This window comes from Rhinoraja longicauda, chromosome 22, assembly GCF_053455715.1.
Source record: "Rhinoraja longicauda isolate Sanriku21f chromosome 22, sRhiLon1.1, whole genome shotgun sequence".
Lineage (NCBI taxonomy): Eukaryota > Metazoa > Chordata > Chondrichthyes > Rajiformes > Arhynchobatidae > Rhinoraja > Rhinoraja longicauda.
Window position 1 is genome coordinate 15,840,875 of NC_135974.1, and position 14,590 is coordinate 15,855,464.

Here is a 14,590-nt window from a genome sequence, read left to right on the forward strand (position 1 = left end):
GGCAACAGTAGACCTAATGCCTCACAGCGCCAGAGACCTGGGTTCGATCCTGACTGCGGATCCTGCCTGTATGGAGTTTGCACATTCTCCCTGAGACCGTGTGGGTTTTCTCCCACATCCCAAAGGTTTGTGGGTTAATTTGCCTCTAAATTGCCCTGGTGTGTAGGAAGAACTAGTGTGCGGGTGATCAATGGCCGGCGTGAACTCAGTGGGCCAAAGGGCCTGTTTCCAAGCTGCATCTTGAAGCTCTCATAACTCAAGTCCGTGAGTTCTAATAACATCCTGGTGAATCTTTTCTGCACTCTTTCCAGCTCAATTACATCCTTCATATAGCTGGGCGATCAGAACTGCACACAATTCCTGCAGATAAAAGTAAAAAGAAATGTGGGCGAAGAACATCAGAACTAAAGCAGTATTAAAAATGCCAAAAGCGTGGATACATCTGTGGAGAGAAGAAAATGGCAACTTTTGTTCAGAGACTTTGATCAGAATTGGAACAAAAGTATGAAGAGCTGCTATAGGTTTCATGCAAGTTACAGGGCCAGAGCTTGAGGGGGAAAGGCGAGAATTACATAATTTAGAGAGACAAAAGGGAGAATCAAGTTTATTGTCATATGCACAAGCACAATGAAAATCTTGCTTGCAGTGGCCACACAAGTTCAGACTTGGAGGGCACATAAAAACAAGAGATGGAATACAAGAAAAAGATGCTGGAATCTTAAACAAAACACAAAGTGCTGAAGGAACTCAGTGAATCAGGCAACATATTTTTACTTCAGAACTTTGTATTTTGCACGTGAAAACAAACTGATCGAGTTAGGGTGGCAGAGTTGCACAGTAGGTGGAGCTGCAACCGCACAGTCCCAAATTCCCAGGTTTGATCCTGACCTTGGGTGCTGCCTGTGTAGAGTTTGCATGTTTTCCCAATGGCTGCAGGTTCCCTCTGGGTGCTCTGGTTTCCTCCCACATTCCAACATTCCAAAGGAGTGTGGGTTTGCAGATTAATTGCCCCTAACATGTAGGGAGTGGATGGGAAAGACGGTCGCCTGGAGTTGGCGGGCCGAAGGGTCTGTTTCAATGCTGTATCTCTAAAACTATACAGTCTGAAGGGGCTTGACCCAAAACATCACCCATTCCTTCTCCAAAGATGCTGCCTGTCCTGCTGAGTTACTCCAGCATTTTATGTCTAACATAAATTCCACAAGACAGCTTAAATAAAGCTGTGCAAAGAACAAAGTCACAAGTGAAAAAAGCAGAACTGGGGGAGATAAAACTATGGTATTGTAATGCAAGAGGTTGGTTGAGGGTGCTGCAAAGGCTTTCAAATAGGGAGAGAAAAGGTGCAATGTTACTACAGGTGTACTGTTGTAAACCTGAATCTGCAGGTCCTTCTTTCTCCATATTTACAAGAATGATATTGTTGTAGAATATCAAGATTCTGATATTGTTGATATTCAGAATCAAGAATATCATATTAGTTTTCCCAAAAAAAGACATAAAGTGCTGGAGTAACTCAGCGGGTTAGGAGGCATTTCTGGAGAAAATGTAGAATGGAATCGCAGATGCTGGTTTACAAAAAAAGACACAAAGTGCTGGAGTAACTCAGTAGGCCAGGCATCTCTGGAGAAAAAGTGTAGAAAGGAACTTCTGATGCTAGTTCACATAAAGAAAGACGCGTTTCTTAAGCAACTCGGCATCTCTGGGGAACATGGATGGGCACTGTTTCAGAGGTTGCTAGTGCGCACCTTTAAACGGCGGCGCGCACGTCGCTTTGTTAAGTAGCGTGGTGACGTAAGCGTCCCTCCCTCAGTGACGTTTCAGTTGCCATGGCGCGGTGACGCAGACTCCCTGCGTGCGTGCGTGCGTGAGGCGCGCGCGCCGCCAGCGGATTTTCTTTTCCACCCCAAAATAAAATCTTCCAACGGAACCGAAATCCACCCGAACGCCGACATGGCGCCGCCTCGGCCGTTTTAAACCCCCATAACGTCGCCTCAGACCGCGTTTAAAATGCCCCGCGGTCAGCTGCGCCAATGTATCTGAAGAAATCTCGAAGCACCTCGATAAACGGCATCGGAAAACAAGGTAGGTTAAGCTTATAAAAAAGAATCGACGGCTTCAGTTCGTCAAAACGCCTCGTATTAATCAGTACAACTGTACCCACAGCTCCGCGTATCGTTAAACTCGACGTTTTGTTTCATCCTGTGGTGTTTTTGGGGGTGATTTTGTTTATCCCTCAGTTGACGAGGAGGAAGATTTCTGTCCTCGATGGTATCGCGTCAACCAAGCTTGATGTGGGCCCCAGTTGTGATGGACGGCCGGGCTGCGCCAATGAGAGAGGGCATCCGGCGAAAGCGGGCCAATAGTGATGCGGGGAAGGGGCGGGGCTAGTGAACCAGCACGTTAGGTTGTGCCCACTATGTGTTGGGGGGAGGAGAAGGAAGGGGAGACAGCTGATGTCTAGGCAGGGCGAAGTTTTTTGGAAAATAGTTCAAAATCTTTTAGTGTTTGTGCTCTGCATATGTTCTTTTGCAATCTTAATTTTGTTGTGTAGAGTTCAAACCGCAAGGGCCATGTGTTTTGGAAACTAACTACCATTACTGTCTATTTTTCTCTTTGCTTTTCCTATTTTCACCCAAAGTAGTTCCCTATTCTAAAGAGGGAAGAGGAAATAAATAAATGGTTAGGTATGGGTAGATATCTCTCTGATGCATAACACTCCAAATTAACGATGAATGTCAGTTGTTTCATTCCACCGTTCATAACCGATGTAGTTTGCAACGTGGGATTAATGAATAGGAGGAGATACTCCTTCAGGAATTGGTGGATATGCAAGGTGAGAGATTTCTGGTTCAAGAGTGTTTAAATGACATATGAACCTGAACATTGAGGTACTTACTTGCTACAGCTTTACAGGCGCATTAGACACAAGGAGAACAATGTATCCAATAAATGATCAGTTATTACAACTAAACTAGACCACGATTGCAAAGAACCAAAGTAGGTAGAGCAACCACAGTAGTGCTCGGCATTTAAATGATTCGGCATCACACTGTCTATGTGTACGTCACCGGTTATTTTTGTCCTTCAGTGAGTTTATTCTGTCTGGGCAGACAATTCAAATAAGAAAAATCCCTTTGTAAGCTTTTGCTCAGGTTTGTAAATGTGTGGGAGATGAATAATCTTGGAGAATCGTGACAATTGTGTGTTTTTGCTTCAATGGTGGAGGGGAGATGTAAAGGAACAGAGTGAAATAGTATCTCCCAACTAAAGTCACGGCACAGGAATTTGAAAGTGATAAGATGTTAACTAATAGCAGTGTAGTGATCAGTATAGCAAAATGAATATCCCAAGGGATTCCATTCTGAATTGCTATATTTGTTTTGTTTGACTACTGAAGTGCAAACGCCTTTGTTGATCAGCAACTTTTGTGTTCTTTGTTTTAAATTTTGTTTCTATTCAGATGCTTAGTTCTGCTACTCAGATTGCTTTAGAGTGCGAAATCACAGCCCACTTGCTTATTTTCTGGTTTTCTCTTAATTGTTTCCTGTCGCAAGTTAAATGTAGTTTCTGGGGTTGTGGTGCTGAGCGTCAGAATAGCCACTGAGAATGTGGACAGCTGCTGGCTTTGACAGGTAGGTACATGGTTTGGCACTAGCTTCCCAAGTGAGATATTTCCCCACAGCACTGGACTGAAAGTCCCTAGGTTATGACGGGGAATTGTTCATAACCTACACTGTACGTAAGTCGGAAATGACCAACAACAAAATATGGGAGAGGATCACAGAAGGAGCTGTAACAGGAGAGTGAGCAGGCATTGGGAGAGCGGCCACCAGCAGGCCTCACTGACTCAGTCAGTGAGCGAGTCTGCTCAGTGCTTCCAACTATCCATGGCTCCACCCAGCCCCCTCCCCCCTCCCCCCTGATCTTTGCAGCTCTGCTCTGTGTGTGGGTGGGGGGAGACGATGCAAAGGAAGGCATGTAAAAATGTCCTGTTCTCACCTGGCAGAAGATACCTGCATCCCCACTGCACGTTTGGTCCAATGTAATCTCACCCTACGTAATTGTATCCTCAACTTCATCTGCAGGTCACAATCAGTGAATCTGGCAACAACACTTCCTCCTCTAACAATCAACACTGGACCCCCTCAAGGCTCTGTACACACGTTCCTGCTTTGCTCTCTCTGTACCCACGACTATGTAGCTAGACACAGCTCCAAAGCCAACTTTAACTTTGCCAACGATACCACCGTTGTTGGATGGATAACAGATAATGATGACTCAGACTGCAGGAGGGAGATTTGAATGATGCCAGAACAACATTCTTGCTTTCAACATTAGTGAGACTAAGGAGCTAATTGTTGACTGCAGATGGGGAATGGTGGGGATCTATGAAGTTGGCCTGTGGAGAGGCACAGCATTATGTTTCTAGACATGCATATCTCTGAGGATCTGTCCTGGGCCCAGCATATTGATGCAATCACAAAGAAATCTCATCAATGCCTCTACGTACTTAGAAGATTGAGAAGATGATTTGTTAACCACCTGGTTTTACTTATGATGTGGTATGTGAGAAGGAGTTGTTGTTACTGCATCATTTCAGCCAGGTCCATAGTGTTTTAAATATTATATGTAGTTGTGTACCATTTAAAAAATCACAAGGGTTTACAACTAAAAGAGGCACACAAAGTTGTGCCTTGAATAGGAAGAGAAGATTAAGGGTTTAGAATAAAAGTAAACATTGCATTCCAAAAAAGTACCAAGCATCAAAAATCCAAGGCTTTCTTTTAACCACAAAACATCAAATTCAAGTGGAGTCATGAGAGGCTGTGGATGCTGGAATATTGAGCAAAAAAGACTGCTGGATAAACTCGATGAGGCAGGCAGCATCTGTGGAAGGAAATGGACAGATGGTGTTTCAGGTTCTTTAGATTGGAGCTTACCTGAAACATTGTCTTGTATTTACCTATCCAAAAGAATGAAGAAAAATGCATTTTAAGATTGCTATTAGGTAGTAGAGTTCATAAATTAATTCAGAATAGAAAAATGGTACTATTTGGAAAAATTAAGAAACCATTTGGTAAGTGAGTATAGCAAGACTGACCAAACTGACACGTGCAAGAGTATTTAATTGTCATATACACCTGGAACAGAACAACTAAATTCTTTCTGTAGCTTTACAGACTCATTAATGTAACAAAACAATAAATAAATAGACAATAAAGAATAATACAATACATTCTCAGACTGAAGAAGGGTCTCGACCTGAAAGGCCACCCATTCCTTCTCTCCAGAGATGCTGCCTGTCCTGCTGAGTTACTCCAGAATTTTGTGTCTACCTCAGGTTTACTAGGTAAGTAGACCGTAATACTACAAGCCAAAGAATGTTGTGCATCCTTTTACAAAGTCCAAAATAGTTTGATGCTGAGGTAGTATTGTGGTAAAATTGTACAGTCGTTCAAGAGCCTGACGGTTGATTAGAAAAAAATGTTATTGAACCTGGCGGTAATGGATCTTGGGCTCTTGTGCCTTCCTCCCCAAGGTAGATGTGAGCATGCTCAGTGTGGTGTATGTCTTTGACAAAATTGTTTTTGTCTTCAGGCAGAGCTTATTGTAGATCCCTTTGTGGTGGGGAGCTCACTACCTGTGATAGATCAGGCAAAGTCCACCACTTTCTGCAACCTCCATTCTTGAGCATTCAAGTTACCAAACCAGGCCATGATAAAACCAGTTTGTATGCCCTCTAATGTACACTTATAAATGTTCAACTGAGTATATGCCGACTTGCGGGATCTCCTCAAACTTCTGAGAATATAGCGGCATTGATGAGCTTTCTTGTGATTCCATCAGTGTGCTAGGCCCAGAAATTTGTTGTTTGGGTGAACAGGCTATTTCTGGTCTTGTGGTCTGCATTTAATGATTCACTGGGCTGGCGGAAGTTTCAGTGAGAGGGAAGTATAAGAGCAAGATTTTTTTTTTTTTAAACCTTTTCATCCTTCACAATTTCAATGTCTCAAAGTTCTCTGGAGCTTGAGGAATGATGGAGGTTGGTTTATGATGTTGGTGAGAAGGGAGCTGATCTAGGTTTAGTCTGTAATGGCTGCTTTTTACAAGCTTGCCACATGCAAATACAGTAAAACAAAAAAGTAATCTTACCCAAAACTTGTTTTGCAGAAGATTTTTTTTCTATCCTTCCAGTGCTAATTACATTTTCTAGTCCTTGGTTAGATCTGGCGATGTTGGGGTTGGTTTAACTTAATATATAAAGTTTTTTCAAATAACAAGAAATATTTATGGAGGCCATTTACTTGTAGAGTGGCAGAAAGTAAATTTAACTTGCAAATAAGATCCTTTAATGTTTTCTGTGAGAGCTGTCATTTTGGGTCAGGGTACTTCGATAGACCTCAAACATGCTCAGTATTGTGGACTTTTCGTTCATTTAAAAATAAATGCTCGGGGGTTGATCAGAACCCTTTTAAGTTTCTAGTTTTGTACAAACTGTCAAATTATGAACTCGCCTACCAGGGGTCTGATTTATTTTCAAAGGAAATTGGATGTTGGAAAAGATGCACAAACTATGAAAGAGATTAATTTTGTGTTTTAATTTGTATTTCCCATTAGATAATGAATCAAAGAAAAAGAAAAAGGCTGCAGAAATTCTCCAAGCCTTAAACAGCTCTCCGGTGGATGTGGCTGCTTTGAGGAGAATGGCAATCAGTGAAGGTGGTCTTCTGACAGACGAAATCCGCTGCAAAGTGTGGCCAAAGCTCCTTAATGTGAACACGTGTGATCTTCGTCCTAAACCAGGTAACTCTTGTTCAGAGTATTTGTTCCAGTACTGAAATGCACGGTTGAGCTGCTAATATAACATCAAAGATCAGAAAGATTAATGATGACGTAAGTTTGAAGTTGAGGCACTGTATAAAAATACAGGCCTGTGAATTTTCCGTGTTTTTAAAAAACATTTTCCGCTTTTTGCATGATTTCCACATTTTTCACTTTGCCAAAATCGCGTTTTCCAGCGGAGAAATCGGATTGGAAAAAAAAAGAAAATAAGGATTCAACCCACCGACGACAGCGCGTTGAAAAATAAACGATGTATAAACTTGTAATGAACACTAGGGTTCCGCTAGATGTCGCTGGGGTTTCCGCAAGAAATCCCCCGCGCCCTGGAAGTCTCCCCGAAAATGTGGCACCTAGGCTGGGCAAGGCAGCCAATCTCGACCTCATTGGGACTTCCACGGCCGATCGGTGGGTTGAATTTGCAAATGTATTCCCATAACTGACTTCCTTGGCTGGCTGGATAAACCAGCAAAGCTCTGGAACCAAGAGTGCCAGAAAATCAGTGGTGGAACTGTAATGAGTAAATATTAAATTTAAGTGCAAGATTATATAGCTAAATTAATTAAGACGGTGTTAAAATACCTAAGGGTTGGATGTACAACTGTGGTTATTGTCTCCTGGATCTACTCCCTTTAATTTTTATAGTTATATCTTTTTTTTAATCCTCTTATTCTCTCTTCTCAATAGTTTATAGTTTTTTTTGTTGTTTTTTTTTCCTTTCTTCTTTATTTTTTATTTTCTCTCTTTAAAAATTTAAAAATTGAAGTTATGTAAGAACTCTGTAACAAATGTGTCTTTTATTTCTATTTGTACATATGCTTTTCAAAAATAATTTATTTTTTTTAATTAAAAAAAAAACATGGCAGAAAAGCCAATTACCACCTTTTGGGGCTGAATATCAATTAATGTGCAAATTTACTTTAATGTTAGTAGTATACAGTGACATATTTGCATTATTTTGTAATGTCCGATTTTACTTTGAAATGCACTAAGAGGCTTGAAACTGGTAATTTTGTGTATAGATTTTCAAATACGTTCCAATTTTTTGATCCCCGCTGTACGCCTCGTGCAAGCGCTCGGCTCTTTTCCTCTTTTTTTTTTAACCTCACTCACATGCCTGAAAATAGTGCTTCACAAAGTCACTATTCACATCAATTTTGAGAGTTTCAAAGAAAGAGCAGGAATGCCCTTGTGGCCTCTTGAACTTATTCCAACATTTAATAAAATCATAGCTGATCCAATATATCAACTCCATTTCCTTCCTGATCCTATTTAACCCGAGGTTCAGTTGGTGATCAAAACTCGTATTATTTTCACCTGGAATATATTTTGCCACTGAGCGCGCTTTATTTGGGGTAGAGACGGCTTAAGATTCTTAACCCACTGATTGAAAAACAAATCTTCTTACCTTTTTCCATGTGTGGCCTTGGGTAAATGTTTGCTGTAAAGTTTACTCGCTCTTCCACAATCACCATCCCCACCGTGAATTCCATTTTAATATAATTTGCCTTCATAATTGCTAATCTCCTTGCAAACATTGAGCTTTTTATAAACCCAAATCATTTTGTAATGATTACCTGCAATTAATAGACTCTTATGAATTAATATGTGTTTCTTCCAAAGTGTGTAACCGCCATATATCTATTGTACCACATCTACTTTCTCGCTCTGCCTTTCTCTAATTGCATTGCAATCCTTATTCTCTCACCTTACTCTCATACCTAACTACATTCTGCAGCAAACTTCCATATATTGCACTTGGCCCCTTTATCTAACTCGATGTCGTAGCACTAATTGTGGCATCTCGCTGGTAAAGTTTTTCACCAACAAATAATACTATGAATATTTCTTATCCATTTGAAAAGGCGGTGGAGTCTTGGATTTATATCTTGTTCAGAGTGAAGGCTCTCCCAACAATGCAATGCTCTCAATATTGAGGGGTGTCTTTTTCTTTGAGCCGATAATCCTCTGGTTTAGTTTAGCAATACAGCATGGAAACAGGCCCTTCAGCCCACCAAGTCCGTGCGAACCAGCGACCCCCGTGCACTAGCCCTATCCTACACACTAGGAACAATTTTCAATTTTTATCAAAGCCAATTAATTCCATACCTACTTTCCATTAACCTATAAACCTTTGCAATGTGAGAGGAAACCAAAGCTCTCTGAGAAAACTCAGGGTGGTCACGGGGAGAACGTATAAACTGAACAGACAGCACCTGTAGTCAGGATTGAACCGAGATCTCTGGCGCTGTAAAGCAGCAATTCTACCGCTGCACCACCATGCCACCCTGATATGAGAAGCTGAACCAACCCTTGCACATCATTGGATGTTAATTTCATAGCTCTTTAAATCAAATTGCTTGATCAGGAATGAATAACAGCATGTAAATTGTCTGAATTATGGAATATGATTGTTTTGAGTTCAATATGTTGTTTGTACTCGGTAGATTGTAGCTTGTAGTGTAGAAATTTTACATGGCTGCTGTTAATTATACAACATGAATTTAATAGTAAATACTTGGCCTTTGCAACAGGACCAGAACTCCGAGAGAACAACAAAGACTATCAACAGGTGCGACTGGATGTGCAGCGATCATTACGGCGCTTTCCACCCGGTAAGATATGTTGTTGAGAAATCCAGTTATCTTGTTGGAAATGGAGACCACTCACACCTTGGGTTGTATACTCAGGAATAGGTTGATGCACATAGTTTCACTAATACAATAAAGCACCAATATTAATTTGCATGGAGATCAGGAATAAACAATCGAATATTGTAAAGATTCTCCACTTGCAGGAGGCAGCCGCAATGCATCATTGACTTAACGGAGAAGAAGTTGGGGAACAGTGTCACAGTATGTTTAGAACGAAGAGTATTGAATACGGCTAACAAACATGCAGCATAGCAGGGGCCCATGTGAGTGCCCATAGCTACACCTTTGATTTGGCGAGGGATCAAAAGAAAAGTTGTTGAGGGTGAGGACAAGTTATGTCCGGTGGAGGGAAGTAGAACATAGAACTGTATTGCACAGGAACAGGCCCTTTGGCCCAGTTTGTTTACCTGTTGGAGAGTGTGTGAGGTGTCCTAGGTATAGGTGAGACAGGACTGGACAAGGGAGGGACAAGATAGAGTTGGAGTATGAGCAGATGAGATCAGTGGGGCAAGAGTAGGCAGAAACACTGGGCCTTCCAGGGCAGTCCTGTTTGTGGATCTAGTGTAGGTGCTAGATATGGGAACTATCAGGTTGGAGGCAGTGGAGGGGAGACTGCCAGAAATTAGGTGACCTAGTGGTTGGGGAGATTAGGCGCTATATAATTGTAATGGTGGTTTTGGTTGTGGTAAGGAGCTAACTACTGCAGTGTATCTTTAGAATAGAGAGAATAGTCCTTTCCTTGCTTTTCATCACTACTTTTAAGGACTTAATTGTTTCCTTCTAGATGTTTAAGTGATTAATTGATTTTTTTATTGGTTGGGAGAGGTTGCATAATCACCAACCTATCTGGTATACTGTAATATGTGATGGTGTCTGCAAATACTTTCCGTTAGATCGGAGTTATGACTGTTACTGTTAGTTTGTGCTGAGGTTGGGAAACTTATCTCTTTTCTTATCGGGAGCGGGAAAGGAGGATAACCAAACTCTAGGTTTCTCTGTAAAACCTCCAATGACATTCAGACAATGTTTGGGAGATAGACACAAAATGCTGGAGTAACTCAGCAAGACAGGCAGCATCTCTGGAGAGAAGAAAAGGGTGACGTTTCGGGTTGAGACCCTTTTTCAGACTGTTAACCAGTACCTACAGTTCCTTCCTACCTCTCCAGAGATGCTGCCTGCCCCACTGAGTTACTCCAGCATTTTGTGTCTATCTTGGACGTAAACCACCATCTGCAGTTCCTTCCTACTCACAATGTTTGTGGAAGCCTTGGGGAAGAGAGGATGTGTATCCTCCTGATTACATGATGCACAGCACACAACAAGAAATTAAGAGAGAAATAATTAGAAAAGAATTACACAACGACTTGCATAATACAAATCCCCATCCCCCACACAGCTGAAACCTAGATGCTGCTAACTAAGTGTTGGCAAGCAGAGGCCACCACATTCTTTAAGCTCTCTGTTCATGAACTATGGATATATCTATGATCACATCAAAAAGGCAAATGCCAAACAATTTGTGCTTTGTTTATCACAATCTGTTGCTCATCCCCTGATCTGCTGCAATGATTCTGGTCCTGAGGAGATGATTTATGCATAAAATAATCTTCAAAACTTACATAGTGTTACTTTTGTACACTTAATATTCCCATTAAAAACTTGTATAATAGCACGGTGGTGCAGCCGAAGAGTTGCTACCTTACAGCACCAGAGACCCAGGTTTTATCCTGTTTACGGGCACTGTCTGTACGGAGTTAGTACGCTCCCTCTGTGACAGTGTGGGTTTTATCCGTGTGCTCCAGTTTCCTCCCACACTCCATAGATATACAGGTTTGTAGGTTAATTGGCTTCGGTAAAATTATAAATTGTTTCTAGTGTGTAGGATAGTGCTAGTGTACGGGATGATCGCTTGTTGGCGCAAGACTCAGTGGGCCAAAGGGCATGTTTCCGTGCTTTACCTCTAAAGTCGAAAGAAATTAAGTCATACAAAAGCTTGCTATTCGCAACCACTGCAGAGAACTGTTTGAGTTACTTCAGATCATTGGCGTAATGTCCGTGTGGTATCATTTTTAAGTTGGGCTGTGTGGCCTGAGAGGCACTTGTGTCATACTCATAAAGCTTTGTGTAATGACGTGCTTATAAAACATTGTAGTATACAGATTAGCAGGAGCATTGTAGTTAAGGATCTGCCAAAACAAATGCAACCCAATTCTGTGAGGCTCAATGCTAATGCATTTGCAGCGGGGAGTGATTTAGTAATGCATTCCCACCTAAAGTCATACATTTTAGTTTGAGAACAGTGTTTCAGAAGCATTATTCCATTTCATAGTTCACTACAAGTGTTAATTAGAAGAGGTCAGTTCATTTCCCTAGACTAAAAATTGTTTTGAATTCTTTAACCCTAAACATTTTGATTGTAGAATAGTTTATAATAGAGAGTAATTGAAATACAGGTTGAAACACTCTAATCTAGTACTCCTATGATGTGACCAGTACTGGACATTAGAAATCTCCAAACCCCTGAAATTGCCCCTCTATGTAAACAAGAGCTTCACCCTTAAGTTTGCCAGTTCACTCTGCACAAACCTGAAGTGATCTTCCATTGTGACTGGCAGCTGCAGGTTTCAGTTTCCAAAATAAATCCATTGAGTGGCCTTCTCTTGTGACCAAGTAGCCTGCAAAACATTGTCCTTGGTAAACTAGTTTAGTTCTCTGTATATGTTTCATGTTTATTTCTTCCACATAAATTACTTAAGAGCATATTTTTATTTCTTACCTCAAATTCTGCTAATGGAGAAAAAGAAAAGTGCTAATACGGTTGTCCTGGTGGTTGTCTTGCAAACTGATGGCAGCAAATTCAAAAACCATGGGTGTTGCTGGACCAGAGAATGCTGGATCGGGGTGTTTCAACCTGTGGTTAATGGAAGTGGGTATCTATCAACAACAAAAGCGTATATGGAAGGATTAACTTGCACACGAAAACCAGACTATGGGTGTCAATAGACCAGAGAGTTGCAACCTGTGGTTAATGGAAGTGGGTAATCATCAACGACGCAAACTTTTGGGGAAGGATTAGTTTTCAAAAAGTGAGGAGTTCTGAACATTGTTGAATTCATTTTGCCCTTTCTACTAGATTTAAGTGGTAGGTATCAGTTTTGGTTAATTTGCTCTCGACAGGGGGGACTTGGAAAAATAGTGAGGTTTTTGGCAAATATTTAATGATTATTGATCACCAATGATTTGTAGGAATGCCGGATGCAGAGCGAGAGGCACTGCAAGAAGAGCTGATTGACAGTATCTTGGAGGTACTAAAGAAACATCCCCAGCTTCATTATTACCAGGGTTACCATGATATAGTGGTCACCTTCCTTTTGGTTGTCGGTGAAAGAATGGCAACAGCTCTAGTGGAGAAACTTTCCACACATCATCTCAGGTACTTGGCTTTTAATAGTAGTGTTAACTTTTCTACGTGTTCCAATCGATTTAGAGACAATGTTCATCTGCCAGGAAACAGCTGCTTCTTCCAGACCAGCCTTCATTCCCTTCACTGATTCTTTAGCTTTCCTTTCTGTATTGTAGTTTTCTTTTGCTTTCCATTCCTTATTCTAGTTGTTTCTGTTCTAAATTGCATTATTAATCAGTGAGGAATTTGTAATTGGCTGCCAACCCTTCATTACTGTCTTTGTGTCTATAACAAGAAAGATGGCTTAATGGTTTTGTATCTCTAATCTTGCAATTGTCTTGAAAGGATTATAAATAATCCATTAAGCCTAATTTAAACATTCATCCTCTGCTGAGGCCTCTTGTTTATATTTGCAGACAATTATTAGCAAATCCCATTGTTTTAGTCTCTGACTCGCTCTTTTGTAGGTACTGTGGGCTGAGTGCGCGGCTGGCATTGAGTCCGGACCGTAAGGTGTGTGATTGGGGTCTGGCAGAGGAGAGTGGTCTGCATTCGCTCACCTGTGAGGATCATCCTTGATGACAGTTTTTCAGTTTATGACTTGTGTTCATCACTGAATTAAAAAGCACTGAACATATGGAGGCTTGGAACATTAAAAAAGGCTAATTTTCCGGACTCCTTGTGCATGCCCTTTCATTTGGTAGAAAATGAATGTCTACCAGTTAACTGAAGAAACCAGTTAGACACAGTTTGATGACTGCCCCAAGACATGGTCAAGAGGTTGGTTTGGAGAACATGCTGAAAAGGGACTAATGCTTAGTATAAACCACAATTTGTATTGCAAAATGTGGTTGGGGCTCAACACTTCAACTGTGGTTTCATCAAGTGCAGAGTGTATCCCTATGTTGGTTTGAAGGATAGAAATAATGATGTAACATATTTAACAGTGAATTATATACTCACCCCACTGCTCATAAGGAGCTTCTACTATGACATAGAAACAAGAAACTGGCTTACAAAAAAAGACACAATCAATGAGGCAAGCATCATCTCTGGAGAACATGGACCAGGGACGTTTTGGGTCGCGGCCCTATTTCAGGCAGCTTCTCCAGGGATGCTGCCTGACCACTGAGCTACCACAGCACTTTGTCTTTTTTTCCTACCATGACTTGGCTTAAGTTATTTCTTGGCTGTTTTCTGAGTGTTTAATTTGGTGGGACCATTATTATAATGGCATGTTTTTCAATAAAAATCGCGTATTTGAAAGTTGGAAACCATTCAAACTGTTGTAGACTATAGTTTTGCATCAATTTTGGCCAGGTCCTTGATGTTCAATCAGCCAGTGGTTCTCACTGGCAGAATAATTGATTAGATCAATAAAGGGCATTCAAATTATTTTTCAAATCTACGTCACAAAATAAATTTTCATTGTTGAATTTAAAAATTCTGCCACATTCTAAATATCTTTACGTTAGTAATTAAGGGTGTATCATCTGAAGCTATCAAAAACTTATATTCTCACTGATAATTGTCACAGTTTAAAACATAAAATTGTGTGCTAATTGAGTCCTAAAATCTGACCCTGTATAATAGTCCAAAATACACTCTGAATTTTTTTTTTTTTTTAATGTATTTATCAGAGATGAAAGGGAAACAAACATTTGCAGGCTTTGTAATTAGATCCTTGGACCCA

The 14,590-nt window shown here is 40.8% G+C and overlaps 1 protein-coding gene across 2 annotated transcripts in view; it reads left to right on the forward strand.

Annotated features, from left to right (window-relative positions):
* The first annotated feature begins 1,873 nt into the window (after positions 1–1,873).
* Positions 1,874–14,590, forward strand: part of tbc1d20 (TBC1 domain family, member 20) — a 38,145-nt gene continuing 25,428 nt past the window's right edge. The window contains exons 1-4 of one of the 2 annotated variants that reach the window (XM_078418822.1): positions 1,874–2,082; positions 6,619–6,804; positions 9,375–9,455; positions 12,741–12,927. In XM_078418822.1, coding sequence (XP_078274948.1) covers positions 2,031–2,082; positions 6,619–6,804; positions 9,375–9,455; positions 12,741–12,927 — 506 coding nt within the window. In that variant the 5' untranslated portion in view covers positions 1,874–2,030. Of the gene's footprint in view, positions 2,083–6,618; positions 6,805–7,033; positions 7,249–9,374; positions 9,456–12,740; positions 12,928–14,590 lie in introns of those variants that run through there. The other variant, XM_078418823.1, reaches the window with a different exon arrangement.